This window comes from Chenopodium quinoa, unplaced genomic scaffold (assembly GCF_001683475.1).
Source record: "Chenopodium quinoa cultivar QQ74 unplaced genomic scaffold, ASM168347v1, whole genome shotgun sequence".
Classification (NCBI taxonomy): domain Eukaryota; kingdom Viridiplantae; phylum Streptophyta; class Magnoliopsida; order Caryophyllales; family Amaranthaceae; genus Chenopodium; species Chenopodium quinoa.
This window is the reverse complement of record NW_018743858.1, coordinates 971,403-998,118: the sequence shown is the minus strand read 5'-3', so window position 1 is coordinate 998,118 and position 26,716 is coordinate 971,403. Positions and strand designations below refer to the sequence as shown.

The 26,716-nt window shown below is 33.1% G+C and overlaps 1 protein-coding gene across 4 annotated transcripts; it reads left to right on the top strand.

The window, feature by feature from the left end:
• The first annotated feature begins 164 nt into the window (after nucleotides 1-164).
• On the top strand, nucleotides 165-25,731 carry LOC110686373 (translation initiation factor eIF-2B subunit beta-like). Of its 4 annotated transcripts, XM_021862973.1 has the most exons (11): nucleotides 165-310; nucleotides 2,796-2,886; nucleotides 3,956-4,035; nucleotides 4,139-4,293; nucleotides 8,631-8,921; nucleotides 11,310-11,439; nucleotides 16,196-16,303; nucleotides 16,874-16,976; nucleotides 17,060-17,185; nucleotides 19,497-19,690; nucleotides 25,436-25,731. In XM_021862973.1, the coding sequence occupies exons 3-11, from the start codon at nucleotides 3,983-3,985 to the stop codon at nucleotides 25,530-25,532; spliced, it is 1,257 nt and encodes a 418-aa protein (XP_021718665.1). In that variant the 5' UTR covers nucleotides 165-310; nucleotides 2,796-2,886; nucleotides 3,956-3,982; the 3' UTR covers nucleotides 25,533-25,731. The 4 variants fall into 4 exon arrangements, with proteins under 4 accessions (XP_021718665.1, XP_021718666.1, XP_021718664.1 ...); XM_021862974.1 differs by lacking the exon at nucleotides 2,796-2,886; XM_021862972.1 differs by lacking the exon at nucleotides 165-310 and having other exon boundaries at nucleotides 2,744-2,886.
• The last annotated feature ends 985 nt before the right edge of the window (nucleotides 25,732-26,716 follow it).

The following is a 26,716-nucleotide window of genomic DNA, read 5'->3' as shown; positions in this document are numbered from 1 at the left end:
AAAATTTTATTTTATTTTACTACCTATCAAATTAATAAAATATAGCTTTTGGTATCTTTGTCCAACTTCTGTTACTGTTTCCGTTAGTGGGTCCCATTTCAACAGCTACTTTTGCTATTTTCCTCCTTGTAAAGACTTGTCTTCTTTGTTTTTCCCTCGATTCAACCATGTTTCAAAAGGCAAAAATTCCTCAAAGCAATCCACAAAAAGAGAGTTCTAAAATTCTGGAGTACAATCTTGTGCGTAAAGCGTTGAGGACGCTATTTGGAAGAGGAGGGCTTGAATTGCAAATCAATTTATAGCAAAAAAGGTTTGGATTATTCTAATTACGAATGAATTATCAAAGTAAATTACGATTAACGCTTAATTTAGGTGTGACTGTGATTTATAACTTGTATATCAATGATTTAAACTCTCAATTCCAATTCCAATTGATTTAATTTGTAGTAGATTAGAAACAAAAATTTTTTTAGGGTTTTTTTTGTTAATTGAATTTAAGGCTTTATTGATGGGGCTTACAGCAATGAAATTGAGGTTGTAGGTTGGTAATTGAACTAAATTTGAGTATGTTTGTTGTTTATTGATCCAATTACAGGGTATGATGTTGTTCATTAGGTCTTGTCCCTCCAAATAGAAAAAGTTTGATTGTGGAACCACTACAACTAGTAAAAGAATTCGTACCTTCCCACAAGTCGTTGTTAGAAGAATCTTCCTCTTTCAATAATGGAGATGACAACTCCAAAGACTTAGCTTGGATTTTACTCTGCTGTGTTGAACTTGTCAAAAGCTTCCATGCTCAGATGATTTGCAGAAAAAACGAGTAAAAAAGAAAGATAGAGAAATTGACCAGAGAGAGAGAGAAATAAATTTGTGGTTAAAATCAACAACGGAGTTAATATGGAGATTTGGAGAATTGATGGGGGAGGAAGAAGCATTCACTGTGTTAAAATCGTGGAGAGAGAAGAGGTAAATGGTAGGTGGTTACTTATGTGGGACCCACTAATGGAAACAATAACAGAAGTTGGACGGAGGTACCAAAAGCTATATTTTTAAAATTTGATAGGTAGTAAAATAAAGTAAAATTTTAAATGGGTACCAGAAGTTAGTAGAGACCATTTTCAAGGTACCAAAAGTCAAAATTTCCTTATTTTTACCAAGCTGAAATATTTTTAATTTTACTGAACTTAAATTATTTTAACTTAACATTATTTGAATATGATAAATAAAACATGACACTAGCTAGTTAATTTGAACCTTACTTAACTTACTTTTTATAACTTTTTGCCTCAAGTAAGATAAATTAATGTACGCCCTCTGTTTTTTTTGGTGTTATACTTTGACCGACACATAGTTTTTAAACAATAATTAACTTGAATATAAAAGAGCTAAGTATGGTCATTGGGGTATTATAAGATTAGAAGAAAAGATGTGAAGTTAGTATTTAATTAAAAAGTAAGTAATGTGAGAGGGAGAGAAATACTTCCTCATTCACTTTTACTTGCAACAATTCGACTTTCACATGTGACAATGCTTAATTTTAATCCTTCTTCGATGTTTAATTAGTAAAAAAATATAAAACTTAGATATTGTGAAACAATAAATTAGGACTAATTTGAGAAGATCTAACATAACTATATTTTGTCCAACATACAAATTATTTGGGTTGCAACTTGAATAATTTGAATGCAATAAGTGTTATTTTTCAAGAGTTGCATATGTATGGTTGGATTGAGGGAGATGTTATTAGGGTAATAAAAGTCAAACTAAGCAAAATAAAATTAAATATAGGGAAGGGGGAGATAGTTATGGTGTGTTGGTAAGGAAAATTATATAGTCATGGTTAGGGCTGGCAAACCCTGACCCGACCCGAACCCGACCCGAAGTTACTGAGAGAGACCCGAACCCGACCTGAACCGAACCCGAACAACCCGAATTCGACCCGATTTGACCCAAATTTCATATTTCGTAATAATATTAAGTTTTACACTATTTTTAATAGTTTCTAAGCATAACCCGAAATCGACCCGAAATCTGACCCGAACCCGACCTGCTGACCCGAATTGCCACCCCTAGTCACGGTGTGGTATAGGGTGAAAAAAGAGGAAATATTACTCGCATTTTATAGGTAATACTTACACTAGGGTGGGTAACTATTACTTTCATTTTGAGAGTTCCATCTCTCGCTCTTTTCCTTATGGTACAACTACCTTATTTCATTTGTAAATACTTTGTCTCTTATAACACCACCTCTAATTACTTGTGTTTTTTCAAGTTTGACATTTATTACCCCTTAAAATATTACCCTAGTCCAAGCACGGTATTAAAAGTAAGTAATACTACATAAAAAACTAATTATGGGTTTGAGTGGGAATATAAGAGGAGAAAATTAATTTTTTTTAACACAAGAGAAAATTAAAATTTAAAGGAAAACACAAATTCTTATGTGGCCAACCATCATGAGGGTTATTTCATTAGTGTTACAGAGGTTACTCGGTCATTGTTATAGAGGTTACTCAGTCAGTGTTATAGGGGTTACGTCGTTGTTACTTTGTTAGTTTACAAGCAGCCACATGGTGTAGTTAGTCACACACAAGATGCAATGGAATGGAAATATGAAATACATTTTTTTTAAAAAAAGGAGTAAAATAAAATGAAACTAAGCTGTTTAGATTTACTAAACTGAATAAAACTAAACTAAACTGAGCTGAACTGAATTGTTTATGAGAGAAGGAAATTATGAACTGAATTGAAATTAAGCTAACGAGAATAGGTCTAAAGTCTTAATTCGGTTCCAGATAAATAAAAGATTGAGAGGAAATAATTTCAAATTATACGGGCGTTCAAACTTTTCCAGAGAATTTAATTTCAGAATCACTCATTCTAAAGGTAATTCTCTCTAATAAATCTTCTTTTGAGTTCAAATTGTTCAATTCATTTTTACATATGTTTCAAATATAGATTTCATGAATACGACACTACTAGTAATATTTCTAATTTCTGCATAATTTACATGATCATGTGAATGAAGTAGTTAATTTTCGGCTAGTATGTTGATGATTTAGTTGATTTCGTTGTTTTCATAGCTTGAGAATGGTATTGTGTTCATGCAAACTGATTATCGTGAGAATTTTTGTGGAATTGTTATTTCAATTGAGGAAATTGTTGATTGGAGCTATATTCTTGTCGCGGCGGATTGGGTTGCACTGTCTCTGTATGATTGTGATTACCAAGCTGTTTATTCTTGTGATTCTTGTTGCCTGAGTAGTATAAACTTGTGAAATTTAAAAAACATCTAAGTCATCATTTATTCGATTAGGAAGTGATGAATGATGAACCAAAGTCTAAGGAATTTCGGCATTTGACAAAAGAAAACCCTAACTTAGACGAATTTTTTTGGGTAAAATGCATATTATGTATCTCTTTTGCACATTTTTAGGTGATACATATGTAAGAAACAACTTCACAGTAAGTTTTTTTTTTGTGATTGCATTAGTTGATTTTTTTTGCCAAGATTTAAAATACTGGGAAAGCAATGCGTATAAAGAGAATTGGTCATTATGAGTTTACGACAGTCCTAGTATCCACTGTCTGCTCCAAAATAGAAATAATCGATTCATTGGCACTCTTTGTATCTGCTTCCTATACCACCCTCTCAATTTCATCTCAATTTCATGGAAGTCTATTCATTCTTCTTATTTATTTAATTCTATTATGTCATGTGGTATAATCATGATCATGTTCCAAGTATATAGTCAGAAGTAGGAAATTACATCTCAATATTAGATCATGAAATTATATGTCCCAATTTTTTGTTGTTGTAATATCTACTTATGTATCAAGTATGGGGTAATTGTTTGATGTAGCAAATTGCAATTGTTAAAGTAATATTGGTTACCAGAAGTTCATACAAGTTCAATAATTAGAGAACTAAATTCTATGCGCTCCATGGTTTCAGGTTAAACTTTCCAGAAATAAATTAAATATGCCCGACACACAAACTCTTGTCAATGACTTTGTTAACAAACTCAAGAAACGGTAAGTGACTGATTTTAGCTTCTTGATTTTCGATAACATTATTGGAAAAAAAATTAACATTTGAGCTTACATATGAAATCTCCACTTTTTGTGGGTTTCTTAGCAAAATCGAGGGGTCACAAGCCACAGCAAGGCACACTGCTGAATTGCTTCGTTCAGTTATATCCCAGCAGAGAATCCCCTACACAAACCAGGCTGGAGCTCTTATTAATGCTATAAAGGCTGTTGGAGAGCAGCTTATTGCTGCAAACCCTGTTGGTAGGCCTCTATTCTATGTACGTCCTATATCTGAGCTTTAAGTACTTAAATTTCGTCATGTTCACAATTACACAGAAACTTGAATTTTTGTGATTTTTACATAATAATTACCCAATAGCTTGAGGGCATGATATCTTTTTAGCTATGATCCTTTTATGTAGTATATAGGTGACATTTTCTTGGTGTATTTTGTAATACATTTTTAATTTCTTATTGAGGTGGAGGGAGGGGTGTTAGAACTTGTTATTGACATCTTTGCTTGAAGTCAAACAGTGGGAAACATGTCGTGTAAGTGTGTGACCTTAGTTTTACCAAAGTTAATTTAAAATGCGGAATTGTACTTGACGAGTCGTGTTGACTACAAACTCAACCCGTATTATGACTTTTTTTTGTTGGTTCAGATATCTTAAAAAAGTTCTTGTGGCAAGACGGGCGGTGTAATAGGAAGTATGATTAACAATTTGAAGATTTGTGAACTGTAGTGAAAGTTGAGAATCTAATGATGCCTCTGCTTCATGTTGTGCTGCTGTCTGTCTATATTTTAAAATAGTTATTCCAGTATATTGCATTCTCCCTTGAAAGATGTTATTGTTGAAATTAAGAGCCTTTTTTCTTTTTGTACTCAGCATGAAGATATATTCTTTTCTGTTCCTCACTTTCTCCCAAGCAAAAAGAAAACAGTGTACAGTGAAAGTCACAATACTAGGAATTGACCCATAACCATCAATATTTATATTTTCACGTGCAATGTCTTAGAGTAGGCACATTCAGTATACTTTATGTGTTATCACTTGCCAATGTTTTTGATTTTGGAAAGAACTGATGAAAAGGTGACATTGTGGTGTAACATGTAAGGTGACAGTTCAACACAGGCCATGCACCTTTTGTGGTCTAAGGTGATCATGTTGCAATTAGAAAGATAGAAAGATGCAATCTTGCTCTCTAGGGAATGATGAGAAAAAGTTGTTAGTGGTTGTGGGCCTTGTGGCTAGTGCTGCTGTTTTTGTTATTTCTTTTTCTTTCTGAATTGTCTGAACCCCCCATGAGTTTTTTCAGCTAGCTTGTCCAAGTCTTATTCAATCATCAATTAAGAACATTGAAAAAATCAAGGATTTTGGGATGGAATACTGGTCTGAGTGTTGTCAGTTCTTTAATATCTTTCTCTCTTCGATTATCTAAGTCCTGTGAAAAGTAATGAATATTTTGGAAAAAGATGAATATCTTCAAATGTGCAACTCTAAATTCAATCCACTATTCCATAAATTTATTACCCCACTTATGGGATTAAGGCCTTGATTGATTCCATAAATTTATTCAAATCGAGATGTGAAGTTTGAGGAGAGAGTGGGAAATCAGGGATTACTTTTCCTAAAATCCACTATATAAGGTCAAAATTTTCCTATTCTTTTGACACATTTTACAGCTGAATTTTTTATTACTTACTACCTTAGTGATAGAACCTAATTCTTTCCTTTTTGAGCTCGACTCGGGCTTAAAGCGCGATAGGCTTAAAACTTGGAGCCCGAGTGGAGCTCGCGATTCAAATTTTTAAGCTCAATTCTAGCTCTACGAGCTTAAAGCTTGTGAAGTCCAACCAAAATAACTGTTTAGCTCAAACTCAAACTCTAGCCCAAATGAAGTCCCTAGAGTCTGCATATTAAAGTAAAGGTAAGTGTAAAGTCAGAGTTATTTATAGCTCTTATTCCCTAGTACCTACTATCACTGATTAATGCAGGACAAGCCTTAAGGATGGTGGATTGAAGAACCCTTGATTTGTCTTCGATTTTCAAGCAGACATGTATTGATGAATTTATCTAAAGTTTTGATTTTCATGTTGTATTTCATAGCTTATAATTCGAGTCACTGATGTTAGTTGGTAATATGAGATGCTCCTATACATCTTGATTATAATTGGGGCTTCTTTCATCGCCATTGATATTTATTGCTGAAAAACAAGTTATCTATGAATTTGACTTAATTTATGGAGAGTAGTGAATAACCTTTTTATAAGATGTGGGTTGGTTTAATGGTAGTTGCATGAGTTTGTTTGAGTAAGCCAATGGTTTTGAAGAGTGGTGAATTTATCTATTTTCTGTAAGTTTTGTGACCCAAATAGCTAATATTGGTATGAACTTGATCTATTTATGGTTTTCATGGGATGCCAAAGGGAATCATGTCTAGAGAGGTGTGCTTACAAAGTGGGTATGAGGATGATATATTGTCAGCCTGAAGTTGTTCATATAGGAATTAGATTTGGGTAGAATATGGATAGTTAAGATGAATTCTCCGTATGTTAAAGTTCTTTTAAAGTACAAATAAAAAAATTTAAATTATGTATATAAATATGTTTTCAATAATTAAAAAATCAGCGAGCCTGTTCACCAACTCAGCTTGGGTTTGTTTGGCTTGGCTCATTAAGGTCTTGAGCCGAATGCAAACTCGAGTCAATCTTTGGCCTAGCTGTGCTCGAATATTTTGTAAACAGCTGGTCTCGTTATCACCCCTAGTCAATCAATCCATCAATCAATCAAAGCCTTAATCCCATAAGTGGGGTCGGCTACATGAACCAAAAGTGATGGTTATCATTTTATGCATCACACTCTCAACGGTAGGTGACATATATGACTACAATAGAACTTTCCTTATTATAATTGGCTAGTGAGTCTAAGTTGTTGTTTATCTGTGAGTGCGTCACCTCTTCAAGAAGAGGCAATTCCTAGAACCCATTTTGTACTAGTGTCATTAAAAGGAGAGGTTGAAGCAATAAGCATGAAAGGATCATTTGTTGGCATTGGTTACATTCTTTGACTTCTGACCTTGGCTCGCCTTGCATCTTCATCTGCAACTTTAGCATGTAATCGTGTAATATATTGTTTTTACAGTGTTTTGAAAGACTTGAGTCACAATAGTTCAGTAAGGATCTTGGAGATTAGGCTTAAGATGGGACATAAAGGCTGACCTAGATATGCATTCTTAGTTCATGTTTCTCTATTCGTGTATAAATTATATTTCTTCCTTTGCTGTGAAATAAAAGCCCTATTACGGTCGTACCCCTAAATTCTCTTCTTTTTTTCTGTTTTATTTTGTGTGTGTGTGCGCGCGGCGTGGGCGCTTGCGTGCGTGCGTGCGTGTGTGGGGTAATTGGTAAACCCCGAAATTCTTGTCCCTAAATAAGAGCTCCATTTCTCATCTGGGTGGGGTCCATCTCCTATTAGCTTTTTTTCAATTTTGATTAACAAAACCCCTTTTACCTCCATTTCCCTAAATAACTATATACTTTTCTCAGTATTTTCTGTTTTTTGTTAAACTTTAATCATTTTTACCCCACTACAATCCATCTCCTAAACTCTTGTGCCCAAATAGAGGTGAGCTTTTATCTAGGGACGAAGGGGGTATAAAACAAACCACATATCATTAGGATTGTCATAATAAAACATCACAATTTCATTGGCTTAATCAAAGAATAATTGGAAAAAAACTTGAAAGTGTCAGTATTTTCAATTGAGTGTCTGGAGCAGGGTTAAAAAATGCGGCCATATCATAATGTATCGGGCGAGTTGTAGCGGTTTTCAATTTTACCGAACCGAGATTTAGCGATTTGATGCGGGTTATTATAATACACCTCATTTATGGACCGAATCGGCCGGTACACTGATATATTTATGAATCGTCCGAGAAATCGCATAAATTCGCGATTTTTTCTTCGACTCCATTGAAAAACAGAGAGAAAAGGAAAGAGAAAGAGGAGAGAGAAAGGCAGGAAGAGGAGAGAGAGAGAGGGGTGCTGTGATATTTGAGTGGGGTGTGAAGTGAGCTGTCAGACAGGTGAGGGTTAGGAAGTGGGTATTGGACAAGTGACATTTACCATTACTTTTTGCTTTTGACCTTTTGACTACTCCAATAACTTAACAAGTTGTTTTCTTTCTACTCTCTATTTATGTGTTACCCAATGGTTAAAGTAGAAGACAATTTATTTTAGAGGAATTGAATTAATAATTGAAAATAATTAAATAAATACTAATTTTAATTATTAGAAAATGATAAAAATTAAATTTTTTAATATTTATGAGTTGTAATATTGATAAAACATATAAAATTATTAAACTAAAATTCGGTCTCTACATTCGCGATAACCGCATCAATTCCGTTACCGCGACATGTTACCGTTATCACGATTGCGACCTAAACTGTGCCCGAAACCGCATTTTCGAACCATAGACTGGAGGTGGCTTTTTGCATCTCCATCACCTCTTTGCAATTTATTTCCAGGACGTAATGCCTATTTGTGATAGATTGTCTAGGAACCTTTAATGACTTTTGTTGGAGTTGAAATGCAGAGCTTGCTGTTGGTAATATTATCAGGAGGGTGCTGCACATTATCAGGGAGGAGGACTTATCTCTCACTACTGCGGCTATAGGTGACCTGAACATTTCAGTTGGAAGTGATGATGATGATGAAGATGATGACAAAGATGATCATCCTGTCCTGTCAGCTGCCGCTGTAGCTGCTGCAGCAAGGAGCACTTTGCGCCCACCATCATTACAGACTCTTCTTGAGGATGTACCTGATGCTACTGCTGTTCCTCATACTTCTTCATCTGGGGGTGATTCTGAAGGGAGAAGCAAATGTAAGTTTACTGTTTGTATATTTAAGCCTACTGTGACAACTGTGTCTCATTTATGTTTGTCATGAAAAAAAATCTAACTAAGCAGGCTTAGCCCTGTCAGGGAAGTATTAGTTCAGCCTAGATACACAGACATGAGATTTCTTTGCAATAAGCTCTTCCTAAATGTGTGTCTCTCAGTGTCTGTAATATAAGTCTGAGTTTAACTCATAAGATTGGTGCTACTTTATGAGAATTAGAATATTTTTTTTTTTTCAAAAAAATTGACAGTAGAAGAACTTTCATATACAAGGCTCCCAGTCTGCAGATATGCTAAAAGAAATTCTTTATAATCTGGTGGTGGCTGTAAGCTGCTCCAGACCCGTTTCCCCCTCTCTAAGCTTTCCATTGGAGACAGTTGCCTTCTTTTCTCTGCAAAAGATCTTTCAAAGTCCAGTACAATTTAGAATTATAGAATTTGTATTTTTCATGTCTGTCGAATTTTGGACTGACCATTTACCTCTATTGTGGGCAATTAGAGTTTAATTACAATTCTAAGCACCACTTGTCCCTCTAATTTCATAATTGCAGTCCTTAAGAGCCTACTATCTATATTGTTGATCATCTACAAGTCGATTATTATTCAAATCTTTCCCGGATATAATGATTAAAGACCTGCTTTTGTACTTTGCTGGTTACTAACTGTGTGCTCGTTTTTTTTTGTTTTTGCTTGCTCGCAATAGCTCAAAACATGAGGCTAGCTGTCTTAGTATCTACACGTGAGCAAGGTCCTATTCTTGTTGTACTACCCTTTTTCTTGCGTAAATTTTTTTCAAGACTGACCTTAGGGCCCATCCGTTATCATTCTTTGTTTCCAGTTTTCTATTTAATAAGAAAACTTAAAGCAAAATCATGGAACCCACAAAAGGCAATTTCCAGCATTTTGTTGTCAGTTTAACAATCAAAGATTCTTAAAGGTATGACTAGCATCAACTTCATGATTCAGATTTAACCATTTGAATCTCAAATCATGAAACCAAAACTTGAAAACGGACTGTGTACCAAACGAGCCCTTAGCTGTTCTGTTTCTGTTTTAGGATTTTGCAGGATTATTGTTATAGTAGCTGCGTTTCTGTGGTGAAATGGTGATAACTCTTCTGTGGGGATTGTTATCCTTAATGATCCAGAAGTGCTGTGTATTAAGAGTTTAAGACATAATGTCTGATAGGGCTTCAATGCACTCTTCTTCGCACCTGAGTTCATTAGCTTAGCTGCCTACTCTAGTTAAAATGGGCACAAGAGTGTCACGCAGTTGTGCAACTGTTTAAGCTCTCTTGCACTCGTTGTGCTGAATGGATTCAAATGTTTCTCACTCCTAATCGTTTACTGAATACTTGGCCAAAATTTTCTTTTCCTGTCTCCCACTGGTAGCACCAGATTGGGTTTGAGTATGATGCAAAATATATATGCTTCACTTGACTTCAAGGATGGATTTATGGTTCCTTGATTTGGGTCAATGTATGTACTGTCCTATATTTGTGGATGAAGTGTTTTTACTGGATAACCGTGTAGTAGTTATTGTCTTTTATTGAAGTATATCTATGCCTGTGAAAGGAAATTTGGATATCTGCATGACTGCAACTTAAGTGGACTTCTAATCCTTGTCTTACCTCCCATAGGCTAAAACTGTCCTGGTTCATTTTTTGTCTCTCATGTGCCCCTTTCTTTCTCGCTGTATCTCATATTCATCTCCCAATCTTCGAGAACAACATATATACACTTTGCTGTCCCTCCATTTTCTCCATTTCTAATGACTTTTCTAACTATTCGACGGTCTTTTCTAACTATTATGTGAAAGTTATTACAGGGTGAATCTATTTACATCCAACCTACTTGCCCTGCCTAGGGTGGGAGCCTCTTAGAGGTATTGGGGTAAGTTGAGGTTGATGTTCATGCTGTTGGTTATAAGATATGAAGTTTGAAGTGCTGAAGGAGTCAGTCCGGGAATTGGAGCTAATTCCTCTAAACTATATTTTGGTAGGATTTTTCTCAAAAAAAAAAAAAAAAAAAAAAAAAAAAAATTGTTAGGATAATGGTTAGCCAAGAATAGAGAGAATGTGGGGTAATTTATAGTTGAAATTATTCTAAATATTCATAATTATATGAAATCCTGTTATAATAGAATACTCGGTAGAAATTACAGACAAATTTGGGATATAGCAATGGAATTGAAAGCCATCTTATAAGAGGGCTTGTATAAATCTTACTCTCTAAAACTGGTCATGTTCCATCTTGCCTTGATCTTAATATTCAGAATTCTTAGAACTGTGTTGGAAGATCGTGCTTTTGTTATAAGATTTAGACTTGTTAATTTGCTATGTCAAGATAATTTAGTGACTTAACTGACTGCAGCTGCTGATAAGAACTCAAGGAGCCGAAAACTAAAACATGATGTTATTGAAGCAGTTAATGAACTTATTCAGGATATTGCTACTTGCCATGAACACATTGCTGAGCAAGCGGTGGAGCACATTCATCAAAAGTATGTTTTAATTTCTAATTTTAATCTTTTCTTACTGTTGACATTTACTTGTTAGACATTTATTAATGTCACCTCTTTGACCATCATTTTTTGGGCTCTCTTGTTCTTGGCTGTTGCTACATTCACATATCATTATACTACATACTGCACTAAATACTACAGAAAGCTACAACAAAGCAATGCAAATATCAAATTAGTGACACGTAATTGCTTGATTAATTTAATATTATTATTAAAATCAATTAGTTATCTACTACTATACGTACTATAAGGTTTGCTAGGTACGAAACACGTTGATTATTTCCTTCTTGGTGTGTTTTTTCTTGTCATTCTTTTTGCTTATTCATTATTCATTTTCTGAAAAGTGAAATTAAATATAATTATTAAATAAAAAATACTGAAGGATTGTTTAATAATAAAATTTCCAAATATAATACAAAGTTATTCAATTTGAATTACTTAATAAAAGGTTGAATATAAAATAAAGTTATATGCAATCAGAGTATACTTGTAAAAGGATTGTTAGAAAATAAAGAATATTTGTCAGATATAAAGTATAATCTTAATACTTCCTCCATTCCACAAATATTGCGACAATTACCATTTTAGGAGTTTTCACAAATATTGCAACGTTTCCCTAAATGCACATGTTTTATCTCTTTCTGTGTTCTCATCATATGGGTTCTTATCTTTAGTTCACTCTATCTCTGCCCTCTTTGCAATTTTTTGGAAACAGATGAAGTATACAACAAAAATAAAATACTGTATAGTAAAAATTATTTAACAAAGAGAAAAGTCAAACAAGAAAGACATGTTATGTAATTAAAAATTATGTAAAAGGATTTGTGTTAAATAGTGTTATATTAGTAATAGATAAAGAAAATTGTCGTGCATGATTCGAGACCTAATTTAGTAACTACTTCGTATATACTAAAAGACACTAGTAAGGACTCATGTCATTTTCTAGAGTGTCCTTAGTGATTTTGTATTTTTAATTAATTATCTAGTGGACTAATATAAACAACCTTAACCATTACAAATTGCTTATACCGTACCTCTAGAAAGAATAAAAAAGCAATCATCTACGTTAGGAAAAATATCATCTAGATTATGAGAATAGTCCATAAAAATAAAAATAAAAACAAAAGCGTTTAGTTGACTTAGTTATAATTAATTTTAACTATAGGAAATCAATTATTGCCAAAAAAACTAGGACTATAGAAAGATAAAAATCAATTATATATGTTAGGAAAAACATTATCTTGATTATGATCATAGCTCTTAATAAAATAAAATATCTTTGGTTGGCTTAGATGTACATAACCATAATTATATGAAATCAATTGTTTCCTAAGTCTTGTATTTTAATAATAAAAATAACAATAATTTTAGTTACCTTAGATGTAAACAACCTTAATTATAGCAAATCAATAATAATTGCCTAAATCTTGGATTTGGAAAAAATAAAAAAAACAATCACTTGTATTAGGAAAATATTATCTATATATGATTAGTGTCTATAATAATAATAAAAAATATATATCTTTGATGTGAAATAAATAAACAACCTTAATTATATGAAATCAACTTTTGCAAAATCTTGGATTTTTAGAAAGATAAAATAGCAATCACTTGCATTAGGAAAATATCATCTAAATTATGATCACAATCTATTGTAATAATAATAAAAAATCTTTAGTTGACATATATTACATTCAAATGACATATATAGACAACCTTAATCAAATGAATAAATTTTGGATTTTTAAAAGAATAAATAAGCAAACAATTGCATTAAGAAAATATCATCTACATTATGATTACAGTCTGTAATAATAAACAACCTTAATTATAAATTATTGCCCAAATCTTGGATTTTTAGAACAGTAAAATACCAATCAATTGTATTAGGAAAATATCATCTAGATTATGATTATAGTCTATAGTAATTAAAAAAAAAAATCTTTAATTGACGTACATGTTATTTTCTGCATATACAAACACCTTAATTATATGAATTTAGTTATTGCTCAAATCTTAGATTTTTAAGAAGATAAAATAGCAATCACTTGCATTTGGAAAATATCATCTAAATTATGATCACAATCTATTGTAATAATAATAAAAAATCTTTAGTTGACATATATTACATTTAAATGTCATATATAGACAACCTTAATTATATGAATAAATTTTGGATTTTTAGAAGAATAAATAAGCAACCAATTACATTAGGAAAATATCATCTAGATTATGATTATAGTCTATAATAATAAACAACCTTAATTAGATGAAATCAATTGTTGCCAAATCTTGGAGTTTTAGAAGAATAGAATACCAATCAATTATATTAGGAAAATGTCATCTAGATTATGATTACAGTCCATAGTAATTAAAAAAAATAAATCTTTAGTTGACATATATGTTCTTTTTGACATATACAAATAACCTTAATTATATGAATTTATTTATTGCTCAAATCTTGGATTTTTAGAAAGATTAAACAGCAATCACTTGCATTAGGAAAATATCATCTAAATTATGATCAAAATCTATTGTAATAATAATAAAAAACCTTTAGTTAACACATGTTACAATCAAATGACATATATGGACAACCTTAATTATATGAATAAATTTTGGATTTTTAGAAAAATAATTAAGCAACCAATTGCATTAGGAAATTATCATCTACATTATGATTACAGTCTGTAATAATAAACAACCTTAATATAAATTATTGCCCAAATCTTGGATTTTTAGAAGAATAAAATACCAATCAATTGTATTAGGAAAATATCATCTAGATTATGATTACAGTCTATAGTAATTTTACAAAAAAAAAATCTTTAATTGACATACATGTTATTTTCTGCATGTACAAACACCTTAATTATATGAATTTAGTTATTGCTCAAATATTGGATTTTTAGAAAGATAAAATAGCAATCACTTGCATTTGGAAAATATCATCTAAATTATGATCACAATCTACTGTAATAATAATAAAAAAATCTTTAGTTGACAAATGACATATTTTGGCTTTTTACAAGAATAAATAAGCAATCAATTGCATTAGAATAATATCATCTAGAATTTGATTACAATATATAATAATAAACTACCTTGATTATATGTTTCTAAAATAAAAAAAAACTACCTTAATTATATGAAATCAATTATTTCCCAAATCTTGGATTATTGCATTAGGAAAATATCATTTAGATTATGATTAAAGCCTATGATAATTAAACAAAAATCTCTAGCTGAGTTACACATAAAGGACATGTATAAATAACTTTAATTATGGAAGATCAGTTATTGTCCAATTCTTATATTTAATTGAATAAATGAAACAATCTCTTACATTAGGAAAATATCATATATATTATGATTACATTCTATCATAATTATTATAATAAAATGAAACTTTAGTTGACTTACATGAAACCAACTTCAATTATTGCCCAAATCTTGGATTTTAGGGGAAAAAAAAAGAAAGCTATCACTTGTATTAGGAAAATATCGACTAGATAACAATTACAATCTATAATAATAGCAAAAAATAAACTTTAGATTAGTTAGATGTAAAGAACTTTTATTATAGCTAATAAAATATTTTTAGAATAAATAAAAAAGCAATCACTTGCATTAGGATAATATCATATAGATTACAATCATAGTCTATAACAAAAAAAAGTAAACCGTTAGTTCACTTAGATATAAACAACCTTAATTATAGAATTTAGAAGAATTAAAAAGAAGTCACTTAAATGTAGAAAAAATGTCATCTAAATTATGGTTATTTTTCATATAAAATATACAAGTACATTTCTAGTTATATTTGTAAAAGATAATTACTTTGACATAAATAGATATTTTATTCAATTTATTTTTAAAAATATCCCAATATAGCTAAGAATATGATTCATTATACGATACATAACTTGTAATTTAGCCTATTTTTTGTTTGTCCATTGAAGTATACTATCTACTTCAATTCTGTTTCGTATTTTTTAAAACTTAATATTCATACATACTATATAGATTTATTCAATTTAATTTAAAATATATACTACTTCATATGTCCCAGTGGCGGATGCAGGAATTAGGAAATAGGGGTACGAAAATTAAGCCCATTAAAAAATACTTTAAACTTATGGAATATCATTTATTTACCAACTAAAATTTGAGATTTTATTTCCAATGACAACTATGTATATTGAGGCAAACAAATATAATTTGATAATATGCTTTAAACTTTAAAGTAAAGCTTTTATTGTTAGTGGAATTTTATTTAGTTAACGAGTATTCATATATAATGAGAATTGTCATGGATTTTACTCCATTAAACAAATTATACGGAGTATTGTTTTTTATTATTTCTGTAGTAATAATAATTAAATTTAATAACATTTTTGCATAGGTCCTAAACTAGTTTTCATATTTCCTCCGCTCCAAATTAATTACTGATTTCTTTTATCACATTTACCGATGCTTAAATTCCATTGTAAATATAACTAATTTATCAATATGTGAAAGTTATATAAAGTTGATATTTTGAATATACACTTCGAGAGGAATCAAACAAGATCCCAGATGACTTATTTATTTATTTTTTAAATCTACGAATCAAACAAGGTAGTTAAAATAGAGTTAATGAATAGTGTTAAACCAGTTAAATGCCAAAACATGCCAAATTGCCAACTACTATCGGCTCTTTCCACCATGAAATCCATGACAATTCTCATTGCAGTGAGGTGATATTGACTTTGGGCCGCTCAAGAACAGTGATGGAATTTCTCTGTGCAGCAAAGGAGAAAAAACGATCGTTTCGGGTATTTGTGGCAGAAGGCGCTCCAAGGTACTCCCAAGTCTTATTTTTTCTTAATAAAGTGTATACTATAAGATGTTTGAGGGTACCATTATCAATCATTCTTGTTGCATACAAATGCAAATCTGTTTTGCTTTTTTTTTTTTTTTTTTTTTTCATAATCATGATAATAAAACTAGGAATTTTTTTTGTAAAAAGGAGTACTTTGATCTGCAGTGACTTACTATTTTGTATCTTCATTTTCGGAAATTTGACAAATAGTCTTATGTTCAGCTTCCTTCTTTTATTCTTTTCCTCCTTAACGGTGTTGGTGATTTCTCTTAAAAACTCGAAGGATCTCTCAACCTCCTGAAAATTCATCCGATGAAAAGGATGGGGAAAACAATTTTTCTTTCAGCTTATATAAAATTATCTTGAAAAAACAATAATTTAATGCATGGAACTCTGTTAATATGGAACTCTGCTTATCTACCGCTCTATTTTGCATACAATAGCAACAGTTGATCACGTTGGGATTTGGTAGAAGGCTATATTGCCTTGATGGATGTCTTGTGTCTTCATAACTATTGCCTTAATCTTATGTGTCCATGTTGGAGCTAGGTACCAAGGGCATGTTCTTGCCAAAGAATTAATGGCTAGAGATCTGCAGACCACTGTAATCACTGACTCTGCTGTTTTTGCCATGATATCTCGTGTGAATATGGTATAATTTCGGTTATTTGTTCAATATGTTAATGTTTTTCTTGAGCCTGGGAAAATTCAGATATTCAAGCTTCCTGTTTTAAGGTCATTGTTGGAGCTCATGCCATCATGGCTAATGGTGGAGTGATAGCCCCTGTTGGCTTGAATATGGTTGCTCTTGCTGCTCAAAGGCATGCTGTCCCATTTGTGGTAGTTGCTGGAAGTCACAAGGTAATTGGCTCTGAATCCCCTATATGTATTCATGTCGTAATGAAAAGAATTCATATTCAGCTAAAGGCTTGTAAATCCTTGGGTTGTTTAATTTAATTTGCTTTTCCACTGAACTAAGAGTAAGATTTTTAAATTCCGGCTTTAAAAAAACAAACAGGCCACCCCACTGGGCATTTCTTTAAAATTTGTTACCTGTCTCTTTTTAACCTAATTTTTTTGTTAGACTAGTATATATATATGTATATATCTCAAATCAATACAAGACTATATGATTATGAACATATAGAAAAATCTTTTTGTTCGTGCTTCGTGATGTTCTTATATCATCTTGGTCATGTGCCTGCTCTTAAGAAACATGAAGTTGCTGATTAAGGCAAGATTACAGGAGCTTGGTTGTTGTGTTCAGCATTCAGCCTGTGCTGAAGTAATTCAATCTGAAATTAAAGACTTTTATAGCCAAATTAATTCTCTTCTCATAATGTTGTGCCATTTAATATTGGTAAAACCATTATATATTCTTGGCAAGGCTGTAATAGTGAGATACGAGAGTTTTCTATGCCGTAGTAGATATCCACATGAAAATAAGCTTACAAAGAAGGCTTGAGAGATTTTTTGGTATAGATAACAATGATTTACCGCCATGCTAAGTTATCCCCATCCAGAAATGTGTGTTTGGTTGAGGGGTAAAGAAAACCTTGGGTTTTGTTATCATTTCTTTAAATCTAATCTTTGTTTTAACCATTTTTTGGAGGGAGGGCGATGGTTAACTAGAGAAAAATGTCACCTTTTTAAAACCTGGTGAACTGAGTTTGGGACGAAGTGAAAAGAAAGAAAAAAATTGAGGATCTATGAAATCCACTTGTTATAACCTCTTATTGTTTCATTTTCCACTTATTTCAAATAGAGCTTTCATGCTGACGTGTGTGCCGTAAGCTATGCATTTGGAGAGGAGGTGCACTCCTTATTGTCTGAATTCAACATTGGTTAGAGTTGGTCTCCTTACTCAAAGTTTGAGTGTACCTTTGACGTGTGATTTATGAGGCACAAGGAGACGAATGAAAGTTTGCATGAAATTGATAACCAACTTAATTAATAATGCATGGACTATGCAAAATGTTGAATATCGATTAAGTATACATTTTTTTTTAACAATCACATGTTCTTACTATCAAATATCACTTGATTTTATTTACAGCTTGCTATTGTATAGATTTTACACACACATGCCCTTTGGAGAATGGAGTTAAGAATTTTCCATATTAAACTATGAATACCTTATCATTGGAATTGAAACAATTTCTTGAAGCTGAAAATAAAGAATGGCTTATAAGACATAGAAAATTGAATATATGGTTTGAGTGTCTCTCTTCATTCTTTCTTTTTAGGTTGAATATATATCGACCCTAATTCTTTGATCAATTCAGATTATGTGTTTTAGCTTTACATGTTATGAGGGTACTTTGCGTTGTTTCTGTTATTGAATCTCCCCTATGGAGTTATTGTTGATCAGTTTATATTTACTGGTCTACTAATAATCGATTTGTGATGGGAAATTATGCGGTTGCAAGTCAAATGTTGGATCTTTGTCTAAAATTAAAAGCAAAATCAACTTCAACAACACAATAGTTTTACATCGCATGATGTGAAAGATCATATAATAATTGTTAGTTTCTTACATAGTACATAATAGACAATAATCACAATTTTACTAAAAAAGGTTCTATTTAATCAAATATGATAATTCATATGTATTTCTTAGATTTATATTGTAGATGTTCTATGACTTTCTATTTGATTGATTAAATTTAGTTAAGGAAAAATCTAAACATAAACAAGAGCCTTATTATTTGGTATCGGTTTTTCGATTGGAAAATTTTCACTTTTGTGCCCTGTCATTTCACTAGTTCCACTTTGGTGCCCGTGATTTTGTTGTTCTATTATTTTACTAATTCCACTTTGGTGCCCCGTTAATTTGATGCTATGTTATTTCACTAATTCCACTTTACCTTTTTCTCTCTCTTTCCTTTTTTTTTTTTTTTTTTTTTTTTTTTTTTTTTTTTGTGCTTGGTAGTTTTGTAATTCCATTTTAGTGCCTTGTACTCTGACTTAATTATCACGTTTTACCATGTGGTTTGAAATCTCTCACAAATCCACATGTTTACTTTCGAAGATAATAAAAAAAAAATTGAAAAAAAGACGATTTACATTCTGCTATGGATTTTTGTGCTCTTGATTTTTTTGCTCTCTTTCTTAAAGATGATTCGCATGATTCATATAGCAAATGAGTTTTTTTATGCTTGACTTGTGACAGTTATGCCCCTTATATCCTCACAATCCTGAGGTCTTACTCAACGAGCTGAAATCTCCGTCTGATTTGCTGGATTTTGGAGAGTTCTCAGATTGTTTAGATATTGGATGTGGCACCGGTGAACCACTATTGCATGTTGTCAACCCTGCATTTGATTATGTGCCACCAAATCTCGTTAGCCTCTTTATTACGGACACGTAAGTTCTTTTAGGCTTATTATTTTCTGTTTAATAGGCTAAATATTATACTATGCAAATGGGTTGATGCTTTGCACATTGCATTCATTTTATCAGGATGTGTTTATGTAATTCCTTTTTAATTGGCAATTCTTTTCTTATCCCCTCTTCCCCCCCCCCCCTACCCAAACATCCTTTTAAAAGATAACAATTAGCATGGGGTCATGTAAGAGAGGTTGATTTTCTTTCAATGTTAAAAATCATGGGGATTATGATTCATCTCTTGTGTACTTAGTTTTAAAAAGTGTCTTCCAAGACTGTGATTCACTCACCCACGTAGGTTCCGTGCCTAAGTGTGCCCTTTCCAAAAGAAAGACTTATTGCCTTTGTTACAGTTGATGTGGCATTTGTTTTTCACTTTTATTTAATTTCAATTTTTTAAATCTCACATGACTTGTTGCCTCCCTAAAGATAAAAAGATAACACTATTAGATGATTGGATGAGAGAGAACGTGATTTTGCATACTCATTTTTGCCTTTATTATTGTGGCTGCCAAACACCAAATTTCCACCACTTTATGGATTTGATGTAATTTTCAACATCAAATTTCTACAATGAATGTGGTAGAGAAGTGGAACCATATTGTTTGCAAGTCTTGTTTCCTGTAAGCATGAGCGGAAACATACTAGTTGCTTGATGATTGTCTTAATGGGCATGGTGCGGCGAAATTGGTTCCACGTGAGCGGAAACATGTGATGGGAGAGATTGTTGGAAATTTCAAATTGGTAAAGAAAAATAGTCCTAAATTGGAAGAGTGTTAAGAAGGTAACAAGCATATATGTTTGTCGACATTTGCTCGATTTGTCATATGGTTTTAGGATGGAACCTCTTATAACCTTTTATGAAGATCATCTCTCCTTTATCATGGGCCTTGACCTATTGCATGGGTAATGATATTGGCATACTAGGCAATAATGCTAAGTTGATGAAGAAACTAGAAGCAAAGGTTGAAGGACCTTAGTAGATTATATACTCTGAATGGAAAAGACGTTAACTTATGAGTTTTCTCAAAGGTGTCATTGAAATTTTGTTGGCTGATGGAGGAGAACCATAGGGTAATGCGAGGCGAACATGATTTAGAAATTTGACGAGGGTGAAGACCGTATAGTCATCTACATGATGTTGTGTACACAAGGAAATATTGAGTCCATGAATGGGTGTTGTGTACACGAGGGAATATTGAGAACATGATTTAGGATGAATGCTTAGGTCCATGACTATGTGGTGATGGTGATAAGTCATCTCTTCCTTAGGGTTTGGAAGATGTTTATGTGTTCGGAGGATGTTTGATGATGGTGATGTGTTTTCAATGATGGATGATTTTCCATTTTAACGATCTCTTGGTGGAGTTTGTTGGGTTGTGGAGATGTTATGAACAAGCGTAGTTAGAGAAGGCATGATTAATGAAGCATGTCATGCGTGATCATGTGAAGTTGTGAAGTGACATTTTCAGGGATCGTGTGGATCATGTACTGTGTGCCACTTTGTTGAGAAGAAGGGGAATTATATGGCAAACGAGTGTAGTTCATGATACACGAATGTCACATGTTATTGTTGTAAAAGTAAGGATAACTATAGAGAGCCAAAATAATGACTATCTATGAACATTGAGAATGCCTTGCAAGTCATAGTGTCACACCTTATACATTTTTGAAAGTCCTAGTACAATTTAGTGGTTTTTCTCCTGATTCTAGGTACACATAAAACTTGAATCTGTCTCTTTACTACAGCTTCCACCCCCCCCCCCCCCAATAATTTGATAACCCATCCTAACAATTAAATCAATTTCACACACACTTTACGTCTCTACCCATCCAAACAATTTAAATAAACTATTTTAAAAACCTAAACATGCATTAATTAGGCCTCCATCAATACATTCAAATCCATTAACAATACCAAGGACCTTAAACAATTAATTACTCCCCCTAAATGCTATAATCAACAACTAGCATGCATGGTTGGGTCTTTACCCAACTCCTAACTATGACACTACTCATTCATTATATTCAAACTCATATTAAGAGGTTGTTAGTTGGGGCTTTTTTGATGGTACAGAATGGATGTGATGCCATTACAATGTTTTGTTAGGCATTATTAGGTAGAATGTCATACCCAAGGGGTTTTCATTCCTCCTTATCTCCCTAGAATTTCACTCTACCCTACCTCTAAGTTTCTTACTCCAATGCTTGCAACTATCAAATCCTAGCATCAAGTAGCCAAAGCTCCCCACAATCTTTGCTGCCTCCATCTCTCTTCTCACCTAGGTTTTTCTCTCTCCTTTGCTTTTCATTTTTGTTGTAGCATCACTTGTGATAGCCAATCTTCAATATGCCTTGTTGGAATCTGCTTTTTCTCCTCTCATTTGTGGTTTTTGTCGTCTCCGTTAAACTCAGGCATAGCCAACTAGCTAATGTTGCTGCGTTGGTGTGCTGATGTGTTGTTATAAAGGTCTGCCATTGCTGCTCAATTTTCTCTTCTTTGGCTCTGCTCAGCGGCTTGCCTCCCTTCCTATTTTGTCTCTCCGCCAATGAGCCATGGAAGTTGAGGTGTCTACATATGGAGGGTAATTAACAAAGGAAGAAGGTGAAATTATATTAATTTTTTAATCAAATTTATTTATTGAATCTTAAATCTGATCTAATGCTAGAGTGAACCAAACATCAGCAATGGATATTGAATCCTTACCAAAATTGAACCAGACAATTTTAGAATGGTATGAGGTTTCGAGTCCATACCTCCTTGGTATGGATTTCCATATCATTCCATTCCAACTAAGTGAACCAAACCCCCAACAGTTTTCAATAGCATGATTCAAGAAAGGTTTAGAAATTATTATCATAACACATTTCAAGCTTAATAGATGCAATTCTTCTCCTAATAGCTAGATACAAAAGAGAATTTATGAGCCAAATAGACTAAATCATCATCCATATGCAATGGACTCAAGTCACACACTCAAGCAAGAGAGAAAGTTGATTGTTTGGCATAAATCAAAAAGAGCGTTTGATACAGGCGGTAGCTTTAGCCTACCAATCTCCAATAGCGATAGATTTAGGCTATCAATCTCCTATTGCTAAGATCAAATAACAAATAACCGAATGCCTTCTATCTATTCTCTTCTCTCTTTTATATTTATATATTTGTCCTCTTTTCCAACAGACAAAAGTAATTCAGCTGGCAGCTCCACTAAGTGGTGTGGCTCCTTCAATGTGTTGTGGCTGCTGCTCTGTTTGCTGTGGCTCCTGCTGCTGTATCTCAGTGGTCCCATCTTACCTTTTCCTTCATGCATACTTTAGATCTCAGGTGGCTTGGTTGGTACGGATGGGCTGGTTGGCTCCTTCACACCATAGATTAATCTATTACTAATGAAGTATAAAATCAATTAAAAAGTACTTCCTCCTTTCCCCTAATATTGCAACATGGGGGTATTGCACGGATTTTAAGATGAGGAGAGAGATAGAGAGACATAGAATTAGAGACCCATGTGATGAGAGAGAAGTATGGACAAATAAGAGAATGTTGCAATATTTATGTTAATGGTAATAAGGTAATTGTTGCAACGTTGGGAAAATGGAGAAAGTACTAAATAAACTAAATTAAGATTAAACCAAGATTAAAAAAGCTAGAGTCCGTTTGGCAGTACTGTGGTTTTTAGGTTTTTTGTTTAGTTTTAATTTTGAAAAGTCATATGATATATTTCATAGATGAATACAATTAGTCAAATTATTAGAATCATCATTGTTTTGAAAAATGAAAACAAAAAAGTCCAAAATCGCTTTTTTTGGTTTCCTTAATTTTTTTTATTTTTTTTTTATTTTTTTTTATTTTTTTTTTGCTTTCAAAATAACAGAAAACCGAAAACAAAAAATGAAGAAGAATGGGTATGAATGAATGTACTACACATGATTTTGGATTTTTTATTAATGAAGGAAAGCAATAAAATGAGAATGAATAAATGAATGTACTATTACCAAGATGATTTATTGATGAAGAAATCTTCCAAGTTTTTCTAAGAAATCTTCAAGATTTTTCAAGATATCTTCAATTCTCTGCAAATTACTCTCTTCTTCTCTTTAATTAATAGATTTTTGAAAATTAATCACCCGTCCTAATTAAATGATGTACGGGTTTATTTATACTCCCTTAAATTACAACTTTAGAGCAGCTTAAACAGCTTGAAGGGTTGAATTCCATGGTTTGAGTTCCTGAGCCCCTCACTTAAACATTGAGTGTCCACTCACCTGAATTTTGAGCTCCCAGTCAGTTGAATTCTTTGAATGCTCACTCAGTTGAACTTTGAGGTCACACTCAGTTGAACTTTGAAGCCCCACTTAGTTGAGCTTAAACTTAATTTGGGTTTTCAAGGAAAAGGATTCTAAAAAGTAAACTAAGATTTGCTCATGTCCACTTGGGTATCCTGAGTACCCGCTTACTGGCCTCTTTCAACTCCAACTACCCACTCCATTGTAGGTTGGAGAGCTGCTTAGGATGCCGGTTGAAGCTTTATGTATGGGCTCTTTGTTATCCGAGCAGCAGCTCAATTGTTGTTGGAGTGCCTCGTCAAGTTGTCAAATTTTGCCCTTTATTCTGTCTTGGCTTCTTCTCCACAACACAAAGAATACCAAAATACCGAGAAAACAAGTTAATGAGATACAACTAAAAGGCATTAAAGGAAATAATGAGGGGTAACTTGCTAACATATAACCAAATCTGAAAAAGACAAAAAGGAAAAAGAGTAGAGTGAACCATGGCCTAGAAAAGGGAAAAATATGCTTTAAATATTTCCTATATCACGGCATAAATGCCACTCATCAAGAGCCTCTTGACATATAGTTATAACGAGTCTGCGTCACTTACTAGTTACTACTAAAACAGTAATCTTAAATAAATTATTTTAATTACAAAAGTTACAACTATGCTGTGAAAGTGAGGAGTTTGCAGGGTCAATTTCTGGGAAAGGATGATTTCTAATGAATACAACTCTTCATGTTGTACGGTTTAGCAAGGGTAAGGCTTGTATGCTCCTCAATCTGGGTTGAATCCAACTTAGAGGTATGTAAGTACTGTTGGTATTGATTTCTCTGAAAAGGATGAAGAGGATTGAGTGTCAATTTTCTAGATTGGGGACAATACTCTGGATTTAAAGTCCACACCCTGGATTTACTAGTTGCTTGGGAAGGTTCTCTTTATTTTTTTTTTTATTTTTTTTTGTGTGTGTGTGTGTGTGTGTGTGTGTGTGTGTGTGTGTGTGTGTGTGTGGATGTGGCGGAAGGGTGGGGAGGGTGGTTCCAACATTGTTGTTTGTGATTTCTGTGATGTTATCTTTTTTCCTTTTAGTATTTTAGTAAACAATATTTTCTTAGTCTAAAATCATCATCACTGCTATAATGGATTCAACATGTGTTGTGTAGAAAGATATCTTTGAATTTTGCAGACGAAATTTTTTGGTAGACTTCAATAGTACAATACACCATTGAGGAACAGATAAGGCGTAGATGTATCACAGAATCACCTTTTATTGTAAATGAATAGAGCTTCTTCCAACTTTTTACTTGTTATCAGCTGGTCTTGATGAATTTTTTGAATGAAATTATTTGTTTGTCTTATTTGTTACAGTAGTTGTGTTTTATTCATTAAATTCCCTCTTACATGCAAAGTACATTATTGCTAAGACTTCTAACTTAATTTTGCTTCCTCTGCAGAGGAGGGCATAATCCATCGTATATGTACAGGCTGATTGCAGATTACTACTCTGCTGACGATTTGGTTATAAAACGAAAGTCAACTGCTGGAAATTAACCTTTGTCAGTTTGTCTGGTATGTTGAGCACATTTTTATGTCCATGTTTATATTTTGGAGAAAAATATAGCTTCACCCTGATTCTGCTGCCAATTTTAAACATATTGTAGTGTTGATGTAAGTCCTTAATATAATTAGTTCTACCTCTTATCTGATAATCCGTTAAAATATTCATAATTCAATTCGGTGTTCTGTTTCATTACCTCTTCCTGAAGCATATGCAACTGCAAAGCATATGGCCACACTATCTAGGATGATAAGACTTGGGTATGAGTATTAGACTTAGATGATTAGTCCTTCCCCTCTTTATCCCTTTCTTGATTCCATTTCCTTTACCCCTTGCGAACCAAATGCCCCCTAAGTGCTTTCCCATGATACAAAACAAAAGTACCAATGACATCACAATCTGACCATAAGGAAGAGATCCACTTACATTCGTCGTATTGGCTTGAACTGAGAGCTGGTTCGCAATGTTTTGAGTGCTATGTTCATAGTATGCATGACCCAAGGATTCAAAAAATGTAATTTTGGCTTCTATACTCAGATCCACCGCTTTTAAGTGTGTAGCATTACCGGTGATGATTTGAATAACAATATGAAATCCTTCTTTGCCAATAACATCTTGGAAAAGATAAGCAACATACTCTGTGTTTCGGGGTTTTTTGATGTCCTGCGGGAGAGTTACAATTCCGGGACTGGGATCCTTGCGCCTGTACCTACAAAACAACGGAAACTCCGGTTGGTGAGAGCTCCGCTTCCGACGATCAAGTTAGTATTTGTATGTGGAGTAAAAAGGTGCGGAAAGTAAAGGGTGATCTGGTTCCTCAAGGAGAGGAGTGATTAGTGTGTTTAGGCTTCTCTAGGTGAGAGTAATTATTGCTGAATCAGTCTTAAATGAAGGTTTAATTACTGTATTTATAGCTTTGGGATGCGTGCCTAATTCTAGGGTTTTTGGTAAACCCTATATCTGAGCGGGCTTTTCTCGGGAAGTGGGCCTAGGTGGCCTCCTTCCAAGTTGGCAATCAGTGGGCCACATGGCGTGGCATGACTGGTCCATGGTGGACAAATAGCCGTGTGCCACGTGGAAGGCTCTGAGAGGTCCAAATGGAGGACACTAGGCAGGACTTGATTGATCCACATGGCGTACACTGATTGGGCGGGGAAAATCCCCTAATCATTAGCCC